Below are 14,690 nucleotides of genomic sequence, written 5' to 3'. Positions count from 1 at the left end.
TCTAGGGGATCATAAGAAAAGAAGGGGTGAAAAGATTTAAGAGCCACTGAAACAATGTTTTTAGGATTCAACAAGTTTACTCCTCAAATGAACTCACAGTGATTGCAACAGTCTGCATGAGACCTATGTAAAATCAAACCGAACAAAAACTAAGCATTGAGGGAGGTTATAGTCATGAAGTTCCACATCTAGCTGAGGAACTATTGGCTGTTGACGGTTGCTTGAAGAAAAAGTCATTTTCAAGGATCTACATCTTGATGTAGATGTCTCTGCAGACATATACATACAGGCAGTGCTGATTGGACTCAGATGACTTTAAAAAAGAGAGAAAAGCAAAGATGAAGATGTGAGGGGATGGTGGTATGAGGATAGAGGAAGAATTGGAGGGGGAAGAAATCAAGGATGAACTTGGTCAAATTACATTGTATATATGTATAATCCTTTCAAACAATAAAAACAAAACATTAGATATCTCCAATAAGCCAGTATCATTACTAATGAATTCATCTGTGAGTAGTGTAGCTAGAGGCCCGATCTCTTGGGAGAAATAGCTGGAAAACATAAGCTTTACCAATTTTAATAAGGTCTCTAAGATTACAAACTCATAAAAGCCTCTTGGGTCATTACCAGGTGGCTCCTGTGACATTGGTTGTTGCTATTTACCAATCTCTGGGCTAGAGAGGACATTCTGGGCAAAGCCACCATTAAAAATGATCTACAACCCATGGTTTTTCTTAATCTGGAAGAATGAGGGCTCTGGCTTACCTATCTAAAATTAATTTTCTTCATCATCAGAAGTCTAAGCCTAGTAATAACAAAAATAAATTATTTTTCGGGGCTATAGACTTTAAAGCTCATCAGTGTCACTTGTATGTACCATTCTGTGAGGGTGGAGAAGAGAAGATTTTAAATTCTCTTAGTTCCCCACGGAGAAAGGTAAGTGTTGGATTGGATGCATGCTAGATTTCCTCCCATCCCCAAACTACCACTGAGAATGCCAATGAGTTCTATGCCTTGGGTCTTCTCTTTTGCTAATACCTCTGAGCTTGAATTGGGAGGTAAATTTTCAAGGTATAAGCAGAACAGAGATGCTGCAGAACAAAAAATGGTCATTGGTGCCCTCAATATTATTCTAAAGAATTGACTTTTTACATATTCATATTTATTTCTGGAGATTAACTCTCATAAAATGAAGAAAACAGAGGCACGGAGAAGTGTGAGCTTGACTTTATCCTTCCATTCTGGTTCTAAGTCTCATTTTCATGGTAAAGGTTGGAGAGGGCTGGGATCTCATTCTAATATAACTATTTTATACTGTTCTCACAGCTATGACCCGAGGAATGGCCTCAGAAAATGACTCTTCAGTGAAGGAGTTTATCCTGCTGGGTTTAACACAGCAGCCAGAGCTCCAGCTGCCTCTCTTCTTCCTCTTCTTGGGAATCTATGTGGTCTCCATGGTGGGGAACCTGGGCTTGATTGTTCTGATTGTTTTGAACCCTCACCTGCACACCCCCATGTACTACTTTCTCTTCAACCTTTCCTTCACAGATCTCTGCTACTCCTCTGTTGTAACTCCTAAAATGCTGGTGAGTTTTGTGAAGCTGAACACCATCTCCCATGCAGAGTGCATGACTCAGATCTTTTTCTTCTGTTTCTTTTGTATTGACGAATGCTACATTTTGGCAGCCATGGCCTATGACAGATATGCTGCCATCTGTAAACCCCTGCTTTACCACACCACCATGTCCCATAAGGTCTGCCTCTTGATGATGGTGGGTGTGTATGTGATGGGGTCTCTTGAAGCCATGACCCATACTGGTAGCATATTAAGTCTGACCTTTTGTGATGGCAACATTATCAATCACTACCTGTGTGACATGCCTCCTCTCCTGAAGCTCTCTTGCACAGATACTGCCATTAATGAGCTGGTGGTTTTCATTGTTGTGGGTTTTAATGTCATAGTGCCCAGTCTGACTATCTTTATTTCTTACACCTTGATCCTTTCCAACATCCTTGGCATCCGTTCTGCAGAGGGTAGGTCAAAAGCCTTCAGCACCTGTGGCTCCCATGTTGTAGCTGTTTCTCTTTTCTTTGGAGCTATAGCCTTCATGTATCTTAAACCTTCTAATGTGTCTGGTGATGATGATAAAGTATCTACCGTTTTTTACACTGTTGTGAGTCCAATGCTAAACCCTTTCATCTACAGTTTAAGGAATAAGGACGTCCACATTGCACTGAGAAATACTTTGAGGAAAAGAATGTTCACTTAAGTAGAATTTACATTTGTTATGAAAGAAAAAACTTAGGATATGTGAGGTTTACAATTAGGGAGAGGTATAGAAAAGTAGCCTATTTTCTGAGCATTTGCTTATACACAAGCATTTCTGTATTGAACCCATAGTCTGGTATGGGAGATACTTCTGCCTATGTTTTGCTTTTAATAAATAAAGAAACTGCTTTGGCCTATAGCAAGGCAGAACTTAGCTAGGTGGGGAAAAGTAAACCAAATGCTGGAAGAAAGAAGGCAAAGCCAGAGAGAAGCCATTGTAGACCCACCAGAGACAGATGCCGGAATTTTACCCCATAAGCCATAGCCTCATGGCAATACACAGGTTAATGGAGATGGGTTAATTTAAGATACGAGTTACCCAGAAATATGCTTAACACATTGGCCAAACAGTATTGCAAATAATATGGTTTCTGTGTGATTATTTTTTGGGCTAAGCAGCCAGGAACAAATAAGCAGCCTTGCTACTATGATAATCTTCAAAAGCAGCTATAGCAAAACAACTAAAATAATATCAAAATTCAAAACCTATAGTAATAATAGTGCAGATGCAAGATTATTTAATATTATGTAAAATTAATTTATTTACATAGGAAAATCCAGAAGTAAAGGGAGAGAATAATTATTAATCCATCGTCGTTTTAGGTTATAGAACACAGCTTATACTGTAATTCTCCAAAACCATATGTATATTTTTTCAGTATAGAAAATTTAAATAAAAACATTAGTGCAGCCATCTACTGATATAGTACACTCTAGCCTTAGAAATCATAACCATTTAAGTACAACACTCTGCATGATATTATAGTCAGAGACCATAAGATCCTAAAATATATTTAAAAGGTACACATTTATCTTATTTTTTTGCAAGTGTGTGCTTGGGGATATATACTCGGGACTCCTCATTGCTTGTCAATTGCTCTTGCATAGAGCCTCATCCTAAACTGTTGACATCTTGAACTAGGGTACATCTAGAGGTCTTATGTTGTTATTCCACTGAGATACTGATTTCAGTGTTCTTAGAGATAGTGACTCAATAATTTGGTTAATAATGCCCTGTAAATATTTGGAGAGCATAACATTTTAAAGGTTTCTTTGTTTCTTGAGATGCTGAATTTTGGAGGGGAAATGCCCTTTTTACTATATTCTTTTATCTATAGCCGAATGCAGTTTGGTGACTAGGAGGTGATGAGTCTGTTGCGATTCCAGTGCTTGCCCACTGAAATGAAACTACAATTTTATGTTAGGCAATTCAGGATAAAGGGAACCTGTACTAGGGTTTCCTCTCATGGTCTAGAGGGTAGGTATGAATGTTTGTATAAACACATGCTATGTCTTCCTTGGAAAGAATTTAACTTAAGATATTTACTGGTTATCAGTATATAAATTTTGTGGTTTCTGTAATAAAGCATATGATCTTAATTAGTTATCACATGGTTTTTTCAGTCTATAATTTCACTTTCATTCTGTATCAGAAGTTTTCTCAAAGTGATGTAGTTTATTGATGTTGTAAATTTAGACTGATGGTCCATCCTATTTTAGACATAGAGCTATCTATACTTTAATAAAAAAATTAAGCATACAGCTTTGAAGAAGACTGAAGATGCATCTGATTGCAGAAAGCTAAAAACCAGTAAGTCGATGAAATAATTTTCATATTTAGGATTTTGTGTAGGAAAAACAACGTACAAGGTCTTGAACAAATTCTAAGTATTTGTACTGAGAAAAACTGTCTTATATTGGGTTGTCTGATCACAGAACTCTTTCTGAGAAGGTGGCAGCAGGCTTTATGAAGACAACTCTGTTCAAAGGCAGGAACAATCTTGACTATTATGAGCAATAGTATGGAAACTGATGAATGCTACGGAAGAAGGCTAAGCAGAATGATGTGTATGCAAGTGTGAAGAATAATTATAACATGAGGTTGAATTGGGAATTTGCAGACAAAAAGAATGAATCTCAGTAAGCACAATAAAAATCCAGATGATATCAATCCGATAATGAACTCCGTTTTCTTCCTTCCCCATATTTGGAATCGTAGTAGATGTTCATTTATAAGCAGTCCAGGTTCCATGAACAAGTTTTAGTGTAATCATGAAACAACAAATCTTAAGTAACGAAAACATTCATTTTCTGTGGAATGAATGATGTTTTTTTGGCTAAAGATAAACACATAAAAGAATGGGCCAGGTAGAGACCAGCTGAAACTGCACCAGGAGTTTTCTGGGGCACCCTGGCCCTGTGTCTTCTTGCCCTCAGTAGGCTGTGGGAAACAGAAAGCCCAATGGAACTGGTTAGGTTTGAATTTGGATTGTGCAAGATTTGATTCTTTATCCTCTCAGTCTTAGATTCTGGATAGCTAATAATAAAACTGTTGTGGTACACATTTAATAAATAGTAGAAATTTAAAAAAATAATACATCCTGTATTTTAAGTATCATAATCCTGAAATATAAACAATGCTTATTTCATACAACTTTCCTTTCTCAGTATAGCATTGATTTTTCATAGCCTGTCACTGCTTATTTCTGTCCCTTTGCCTTGAGACAGGATTGTGTTGTGGATCTCAGGGAGGTCATGAAATTATCATCTTTCTGACTTTGTCTCTAGAGGACAGAAATAACAGGCATGTGCCACTACTCTTGACTAACAGATTATCAGCACTGATGAGGGCCGGCTGACAGGTCTGACACAGCGGCCACTGCTAGTATCAGTGTAATCAACTGATCCTAGATATTGGTATCACTGTCGCTGCAATTGAATAGGTGGAGAATTTGTGTAAATACACACTTGGGATTCACATGGTGCCATTTATAGTTCAAGTATACCTATGAAAATGTATTTATTGTTACAGATGCCAGATCAATTCAATCTATAATTTAGAAAGCAAATATAATTCTTCACATATAATACATATGAATCAGCATACAGAGAATAGACATAAAGGCATATTTTAAAATATTAAAAAAATTAATTTTATGCTGCTGGGAATGGATGTAGTATTCTCTCATGCTACATATACAGGTATCCATGAATATACAGCAAGTTTAGAAGGATTTTATTGGAGAAATGCTACCATTTTTATAAACTTTTTATTCATTTAATTCAAAACAATATCACTAAGAAATTAGGATAATCAAAAGTCATAGAAATCTTGGTCATTTTATCTGAGACTCATTCACAAAATGGAGTATATAATAAATACCTTAATTCTGAAGACAGGATAAAGAATTGAGTTATCTGTAAAATAGGAGTGTATATATAAATATAATAGGATCCTTTTAATAAGAGTAGAGTAGACCACCAAACAATATGTGATTTCAAGCCAGTGTGGTTGGCAGCTTCGTCTCTTTTCTTAGTGATATGAATCAAAACATCATGTTTTACTAATCCTGATATTGCTGTCTTAGTGAAGTTCCGTGCACACTTCACTTTCTTTGTGGAACAGTGATTCTTATTCAGGTGTGTTCTTGCAGGAACTTTTGTCAGTGTCCCCTTCCCCAGGACATTGGACTGTAACTATACTTGGTTCTTAATGATGTGATTAGTTTAAAACTCATTTAAGTTAATTTGCAATAATGTTAAGGATGTCCCTAAACCAATCTGATTAGTATTCTTATGAGGGAAAAAATAGGGAGACATAAACATTACGATTGGAGATCCTCATTCAAGGGAAAGAGCTTGGTGCAACACAGCAAAAGCATAGTCATCTGTATGCCAAACAGAGAAGCCTCAGAAAACATATGACTGACAGTTGATAAAGAACTTTTAGCCCAAGATTTACAAGAAAATGATCTCCTCTTGTTTAAGCCATCCTGTCTGCTGCATGTGCCTAAAAATTTTATTTGGCAGACTTATACAAGTGAAACAGTGGTAAAAATACATTTTTCAATCTTTGTGTGTCAGGTATTAAACATAGGATTTCATACATGCTAGAGATTGCTTTCTTAGAGTTCTAGGTATAATCATTCCTCTTTTTACTTTTGAATTTGTAACAAGGTCTCAGTGAGTTACTTATGATGACCTTGAACCTTTCTTGGAGTCCATCTAGGGCTTAGCATCCAGAGATGTTAGGATTATGGGCAAGTATATCCAGGCTCAATTATTTTATTTTTTAGGAGGCTATAGTGAGATAAACAGAACACTAGGACAAGGGAGACAACCCTGCAGTTGTGGTGCATAGTACTGTATCACATACTGCAATTCCAGGCATAGTACTGTATTACATACTGCAATTCCAGGCATAGTACTGTATTACATACTGCAATTCCTGGCATAGTACTGTATCACATACTGCAATTCCAGGCATAGTACTGTATTACATACTGCAATTCCAGGCATAGTACTGTATCACATACTGCAATTCCAGGCATAGTACTGTATTACATACTGCAATTCCAGGCATAGTACTGTATCACATACTGCAATTCCAGGCATAGTACTGTATCACATACTGCAATTCCAGGCGTAGTACTACTGTATCACATACTGCAATTCCAGGCGTAGGAGTCTGGGGCAGAAAGCTGAGCAGTTGAAGGCTTTCCAGAACTACATAGTGAGTTCCAGTCAGCATGTGCTGTACAAAGAAACTGTGTATTTCAAACCCAATAAATTAACCAAGCAAGCAAGCAAGCACCAACCAAATACACAACCAATAAACCAAACAAACAGCTAAATAAAACAAAAACAAAAAGAAAATCAGTAAAAAAAAGGAGAAAGAGTGTAAGTGAAATGCACACTTTCAGACACATTTTATGTAAAGAAATATAGTTTTAAGTGGATGAATAATAATTACACATATTCATGTGGCAGCATCTTCTAAAGTGATTTAGATGAATTAATGTAGTTAAAAAGTTACACAGAAGGTCAGAATGACCTGTGTGCCTGAAGTCATGCCTTATGCTTCCGTGGGAAACAAGTTTTGTGATCACACTCTTGTCCCTCAATGCATTCAGTCTACTGCTCAAACTTGAGTATTTAATATTTTCTTATCCTTGCTAATCTACAGTATTTTTTGGGGGTAAAGAATATGTGAACACATATCTTTTAGTAATATTTCTTAAGAAAATCCATCCCACATTGGAAGGATGGGCTTATTAGAAGCCTCACAAACTCTTTAAAATGAAACGTAAGACTAAGGTGTTTACTCAGTCTTTGAATTTCAAACACTTTTTTCAGATGTGAAATATTAATAATTTTTTACAATTTATGCAAAGGAAATGATTAAAATATTAATGAAATAAATGCATTTTTCTGACTAATTTTTGAAAAAATCTACTTATTGAGTAGGTAGACATGAAACAATCAGATTTACGTTTGGATTTAAAAACAAAGCTAAGGTACCCTCCCCCACCCACCTGACCATGCAAGCTACTAGTCCTATCCGCCCTCAAACTCGCCTATCCTCCTGCAACCTTGGTGGAACTCTGAAACACAGTTTGCTTCAAAACTGAATCAGAGATTAGTGACGAGGCACACGGTAGTACACCTCACTCTCTATGACCTCCATAGTGGGACAAAACCCCAGGCCCCTCTCCCAACTACCTTGGCTTCTCTAGCCAGTCAGCAGGAGAGTTTCCTGCAGGCAGGCTCCCGTAACACCTAACCCCCATCCATTGGACTATGCAAGATACTAGCCCCATCACAACCCCAAACTCACCTATCCTTTTGCAACCTCAGTGTAACTCTGAAACACAGCTTGCTACAATACCAAGGGGACCAAGAGCTTGCTACAACCCTGAGGAGACCAATAGAGAGGACCAAGAGTGTGAACCAGGAGAGAAGATGAAGAGAGTAGGTTAGAGAGACCTCAGTGGCTCCCTGAGACACAGACATTGACAGTACAGAGCAGACCAAGAACAATTCCCAAAGACCCAGACAGACACTGCAAGGATTGGATCAAGATATAAAGACACTGCCAGTCTCATTTGAAGGAATAGATGGGTAGGCACCAAGGCCAGAATTCAACCAACAACAGGAAAAGCAACATAGTAGCACCAGAACCCAGTGGTCACACAAGAGGAAGACTTGATCATCCTAAACCAGAAGAAGCAGAAGAAAACAACTTTAAATGTAACTTTATGAAGATGATGGAGACACTTAAAGGGGAAAGGAAAATCACCTTCAAAGAATTGGAGGACAGCCAAACAAAAAATTGGAAGAAATTAATAGATCCCTCAAAGAAACCTAAGAAAACCAAGAAAAAACAATCAAACAGATGAAGAAACAGTTCAAGGCTTGAAGACTGAAATAGAGGCTATAAAGAAAACACAAACCAAGGGAATTCTGGATATGGAAAATCTGGGTAAATGAACAGGAACTATAGAGGCAAGTATAACCAACAGAACACAGGAGATAGAAGAATCTCAGGTGCTGAAGATACTACAGAGGAAAACAAATCCAACAAAGTTTTAACACAAAACATCCAGGAAATCTGGGACACCATGAAAAGACCAAATCTAAGAATAATAGGTATAAAAGAAGGAAAAGAACTCCAGCCCAAAGGCACAGAATATATATATATATATATATATGAAAACTTTCCCAACCTAAAGAAGGATATCCCTATGAAAGTACAAGAAGCTTACAGAAAGCCAAGTGTACTGGATAAAAAAAATCCCTTCACCATATAATAATCAAAATACAAAACATATAGGACAAAGAAATAATATTAAGAGTTGCAAAGGAAAAAGGTCAAGTAACATATAAATGTAGATCTATCAGAAATATGCCTGACTTCTCAATGGAAACCATGAAAGCCAGAAGGCCTTTGAGCGAGTTGTGTGTATGCCCACTACTGTATAAGCTTCTTAAGATATAGTCATGTATAAAAAGGAATGATTTGGGAGATAGCCTTCCTCCTAGACATGAAGGCCATCAACTAAAACTGAGATTCAGGAATAGGATTCTTATCTTGGAATTGTTTTTGAGCTGTGTTCCATAGAACTCTCCAATATTACAGGCTATTGCTACCGCTCTTGGTTATGCCCATAACTTGATGGTGAGATCCTTTTGTTGAAGATGCCATATAGTTTAGTCAAACCATGGGGAAACAAAGCTCATTTCTCCCTAGAAGCTTCATCCCTATTTTCTAGTTTGATAGCATTTACAATGTAAGCATCCCATAACAGGCAAATAGTAATAATCAACTTTATATAGTTGTGGATCCTAAAAGCCACAATAATTGCTGACCTGACAGAATATACCCTCTAGTTCTGTATTGGTACATGTGTTATGGGAGTAAACAGGCAATTTCTTTTTGGATTTCAGAGTGCTTTACTGACAGAGCTCATTCCCAGCATATTCTTGGGAAGAGCTACCTGAGACCAGATATGACAGAAGCCCTAGGGAAGTACGTAACATATGGCTGTTTTTCTGCTGTGAATATAATGCCAAAGTGATTCTAAAAAGTTTCCATAATAAATCAAACCCATCTATTAGTGCAAATTTCCACCATCATCAGCATTTTTTGGCATAAATAGTGATTTATGCAGACATCCATAATTTGGAATTTGGCAGTGAACAAGAATTTGGGAGTGTTCATCTTAAAAGGGACCACCACATCATACCCCTTTCCTAGGCCTAAATTGTCAAAAGTAAATTAGAAATGGGAAGATTATAAAACTCAGATGCGACATATAAAAACACCGAAACTATGTTTTGAGTACTCAGTGTGTTCAGTATTCAAGTATACTCCCAGTGGTTTAGATAGAATGCATAAGACCTGTGTAAAATAAAACCTTACAAAACACAGGTATTGAAGAATGATATAGTTATGAAGTTTCACTTCAAGGTGTGGAACTTTTGTCATTTGGTGGCTACTGGTAGAAACAGTCATTTTCAAGGATGGGGCCCCAGAGAGGCTCTTTATTCTCACATAGATATCCTTACATTATAAGCATACTAGCAGTGCTGAGTAGACACAGTAGGTTAAAAAAATAAGGAAATAAGTGAAGTTGTGAGAGGATAGTGGTAAGAGGTTCGGGAGGAATTGCAGCGGAAGAATTCGGGGTGAACTTGTAACACATTGTATCTATGTCTAAAATTTTAAAACAATAAAAACATAACAAAGTGTATCTCTCCAAAAGCCATTATCATTACTGTTGAACTAGTCTCTGAGTACTGTTGCAATAAAGCCTGATCTTTTGGGATAAATACCCAGGAAACAAAAACTTTTCAAGTTTTAATGAGGTTCCTAAGACTACAGTCTTATAAAATTCTCTTGAGTCATTATCGCTGGGCTCTTTTGACATTAGTAGCTACTATTTAATAGCCTTTACGCCAGAGAGGACAACCTTGGAAAAGACATCACTCCAAATAATTATCTACTGTCATGATTTTTTTAATTTATAGGAATGATGGTTTGACTTTGCCAGTCCAAAATTAATTCCCCTCATCAAAGAAAGGCAAATGTTACAGAAAATTATCTATATGTGTGTTTGGGGTTATGCACCTTTACAGCTTTTCAATGCCACTAGAACTTGCCCATCTGTGAGCAGAGAGAAGATTCAAAGAGGTCACTGATGAGTCCTATATTCCAAGGGTAAGTATTGAGTTGGGTACATGCTTTTCTTTAATCCAACTTGAGACTTTGATCTGGCATGTTTCTTCTCTTTTGTGATTATCGCTGAACCTAAAGTGGGAGGTGGATTTACAAGATAGAAGAAGAACAGAGATGCTGTAGAAACTAAAATGATCACTGCTTTTCTTAATATTCTTCTCAGAGAAGTGGCCTTTCACCTATTTATGTTTATTTCTCCATGAACTCCCATGAAATGTAGAAAGCAAAAGCACAGAGAAGTCTGAGATTGATTTATCATTCAATTGTGGTTCTTAATTTCATTTTAGTGTGGTTTGGAGAGGGCTGAGATTTTATTTTAATGCAATTTTTTCTTTCTGTTCCTACAGCTATGAACCAAGGAATGGCCTCAGAAAATGACTCTTCAGTGAAAGAGTTTATTCTGCTGGGATTGACTCAGCAGCCAGAGCTCCAGCTGCCTCTCTTCTTCCTCTTCTTGGGAATCTATGTGGTCTCCATGGTGGGGAACCTGGGCTTGATTGTTCTGATTGTTTTGAACCCTCACCTGCACACCCCCATGTACTACTTTCTCTTCAACCTTTCCTTCACAGATCTCTGCCTCTCCTCTGTCATAATCCCCAAGATGCTGGTCAGTTTTGTAAATCAGAACACCATCTCCCATGCAGAGTGCATGACTCAGTTCTTTTTCTTTGTCTTCTTTGTTATTAACGAAGTCTACATTTTGACAGCAATGGCTTACGACAAATATGCTGCCATCTGTAAACCACTGCTTTACCAGGTCACCATGTCCTATCAGGTCTGCCACTTGATGACGGTGGGTGTGTATGTGATGGGGTTTGTGGGAAGTTTGGTCCATACTTGTAACATGCTAAGTCTCAGCTTCTGTAATGGCAACATCATCAATCACTACATGTGTGATATACTTCCTCTTCTGAAGCTCTCCTGTGCACATACTGCCATTAATGAGCTGGTGGTTTTCATTGTTGCGGGTATCAATGTAACAGTGCCCAGTCTGACTATCTTTATTTCTTACACCTTGATCCTTTCCAACATCCTTGGCATCCGTTCTGCAGAGGGTAGGTCCAAAGCCTTCAGCACCTGTGGCTCCCATGTAGTAGCTGTTTCTCTTTTCTTTGGAGCCTCAATATTTATGTATCTTAAACCTTCTAGTGTGGCTGGGGATGAAGATAAAATATCTTCTCTTTTTTATAGCATTGTGGGCCCAATGCTGAATCCTTTCATCTATAGTTTAAGGAACAAGGATGTCCACATTGCACTGAGAAAAACTTTGAGAAAAAAAATGTTTACCTAATAGAAACTGTATTTGTTATGGAAGTAAATCTTAGGACATGTTACACATAGGACCTGAAGGATCATTCATTTGTATTTATGTCTGAGGTTCTGGATTTGACCAACTGTATAGAAACTTCAGTGACAACAATGGAAATAACATCAAAATACAAAAAACAAAACATGAAAGAAGACAACCAGAAGCAACTGACTAAAGTAGTGTGGAATTAAAGCAATTTAACATTACACAAAATTAAATTAAGTTAATTAACAAGGGAAATTTCAGAGGTAAAGACAGTGAAGAATGATTACCCCGTTATCCTTTAACAACAGAAAGCATTGTTTATTCTGTAATTTTCCAAACTCATATGTATCTTTTTTCAGTATTGAAAACTGATCAAATGCATGTGTGCAGCCAGCTACTAGTATGTTACACTCCAGTTTTGGGAAGCATGAAGATTCAAATATAAAAAGCAATAGTTGATAATACACTCAGAAATAATATCATGAGATCTTTTAAAACTACATCTTTGAATATTTTTGTAGGTTGTTTCTTTGGGGTGTCATATTCATATTCTCTTACAAGAGCTAGGCAAGTGCTCTTCCATTTATCTATATCTTAATCACAACTGGGATTGTGAATCATCTGGGAATAGTTGTAGACTTCTTTTAGAATGATTCTCTTTATCCTTAAATCAGTTTAGTAAAGAGGAGTTGATGAGTCTGTTATGATTCCAGTGTTTGCAGACTAAAAATGAAACAATTGTGGTCTTTTAGAATAAAGGGAACCTATATTATGTTTTCTATTTAAGGACCTGAGAGGAAGAATGTATGTATAAAAACGTACTTTGTATTCATTGGGAAGAATTTGACTAATCAGTTTTAGTTGTCATTGTTAATGGTATTTTGTCTTTTCTTCAAAAAATTACAAAATCTTAATTTATTGTCACTTCTCTGTATTTACTAACTTAATTTTATAATATACAATGAATGAGTTTATTGAAGAGAAAATATAAACTGAGCATCTATCCTATTTTAAACATCAAGTTATCTAGGATTTGGTCAAGCATTACAATTGTAGCTCTGAGAAAGGCTGAAGATGTTTATGATCTCAGAAGGCTACAGACTAGTAAGGTTTTGATAAAACTAGATTTTGTCCTTGTGAGTATAATGGAAAAATAATATGCAAAGTCTTGAAAGAATGTAACTGTACTGAGAATACCTGTCTTACTCTCTTGGGTGGACTGGTTGAAGAACTTTTTCTGAGGAGGTGGCAGGTGTCTTGACTGAAGGCATGCTTGCCAACAGAACATCTAAGTAAAGGGAGGAGCTGAGCAGAGTTTCAGAGACAGCAACAATCTTGATGAGGACAGGAATGGTTTAGGGAAACAGATGAATGCTGTGGAAAAAAGCTGAGCAGAGAGTGTGCATACAAGTGTGAAGAGTAATCAACATGAAGTTTAATTGAGCTAGGAATGGCAAAGAATAGATGTAAATAAACACAATAAAAGTATGAGTGTTGTCAGTCAAACATCTGACAGCTTTTTCTTCCTTCTCCAATGTCCAGAAGCATGGTTAATATTCATTTATAACTAATGGAGCTTCCAGGAAAATTTTTTACTGAAATTCACGAAATAAAAAATTTAAATAATAAAAATTTTCATGCCCTGCTGGAGGAATGATTTTTTGCTAACTGTACACACCTGAAAAATGAATCAATATTAGTAGATGTCAGCTGAAATAGCAAAAGACTTAGGTGGGTGCTTCATGATCCTATATCTGCATGAGTTTAATAAACTGTGTCAAATGGAAGGACCAACAGAAATGATTTGGTTTTGAGTTTGAGTTCTGCATGTTTTGAATCTTAATTCGAATCTTAGATTCTGCATGTTTCTATTAAAACTTCTGAGTTTCACATTATATAAATGATAAATAATGATACATATTTTAAAAGTATTATATGCTTTGTTTTAAATACAATATTTAAATACATATAATTCTAAACTTCTAAGTTTTTCTTCTTAATTTCCTTGAAGTAAATATGTACTTGATACTCAATATCTTCTCACTTCTTACTTTTGAAATTTTGCCTTGAGACAGAATTATGTTGTGGATTTCAGAGAGGGCAAAAAATTATCATCCTCTTGTCTTTATCTCTTGAGGACTGAGACTATAGGCATGTGCCACTACCCTTGGCTTAACAACTTATGAACACTGATGATGGTAGCTGGTTGTTCCAACACAGCTACCATTCCATTGCTAGCATCTGTGTAAGCACCTGATCATAGATAATGCATCATGTCACTGCAGTTGAATGGGGGAGAATTTGTGTTAATATACACTTGGAATTAACTCAGGGCCATTTAAAATTCATATATATCCATGAAAAATATATTTATTGTTACAGTTGTAAGATCAATTTAAATAGTAATATAGAAGTCAAATGTAATTCGTCACATATAACACATATGAATTAACAGGTGGAGAAAAGAACTAAAGGCATATTTAAAAATAGTTAAGGAAAATAAATTTTTGTACTGCTGGGAACGAATATAATATTTTCCAATGCCAGAC

General features: G+C 36.5%; 2 protein-coding genes across 2 annotated transcripts; both read left to right on the top strand.

The window, feature by feature from the left end:
• The first annotated feature begins 1,328 nt into the window (after window positions 1-1,328).
• On the top strand, window positions 1,329-2,270 carry LOC142847201 (olfactory receptor 8B8-like). The gene has a single exon (XM_075967927.1). It carries the CDS (start codon window positions 1,329-1,331, stop codon window positions 2,268-2,270), a length of 942 nt encoding a protein of 313 aa, XP_075824042.1.
• Window positions 2,271-11,196: 8,926 nt separating this feature from the next.
• On the top strand, window positions 11,197-12,138 carry LOC142847200 (olfactory receptor 8B8-like). The gene has a single exon (XM_075967926.1). The coding sequence runs from the start codon at window positions 11,197-11,199 to the stop codon at window positions 12,136-12,138; it is 942 nt and encodes a 313-aa protein (XP_075824041.1).
• The last annotated feature ends 2,552 nt before the right edge of the window (window positions 12,139-14,690 follow it).

Source organism: Microtus pennsylvanicus, chromosome 3 (assembly GCF_037038515.1).
Source record: "Microtus pennsylvanicus isolate mMicPen1 chromosome 3, mMicPen1.hap1, whole genome shotgun sequence".
In the NCBI taxonomy this organism is placed as follows: domain Eukaryota; kingdom Metazoa; phylum Chordata; class Mammalia; order Rodentia; family Cricetidae; genus Microtus; species Microtus pennsylvanicus.
The sequence above is the reverse complement of the archived record's forward strand: the minus strand, read 5'-3'. Positions and strand labels throughout refer to the sequence as shown.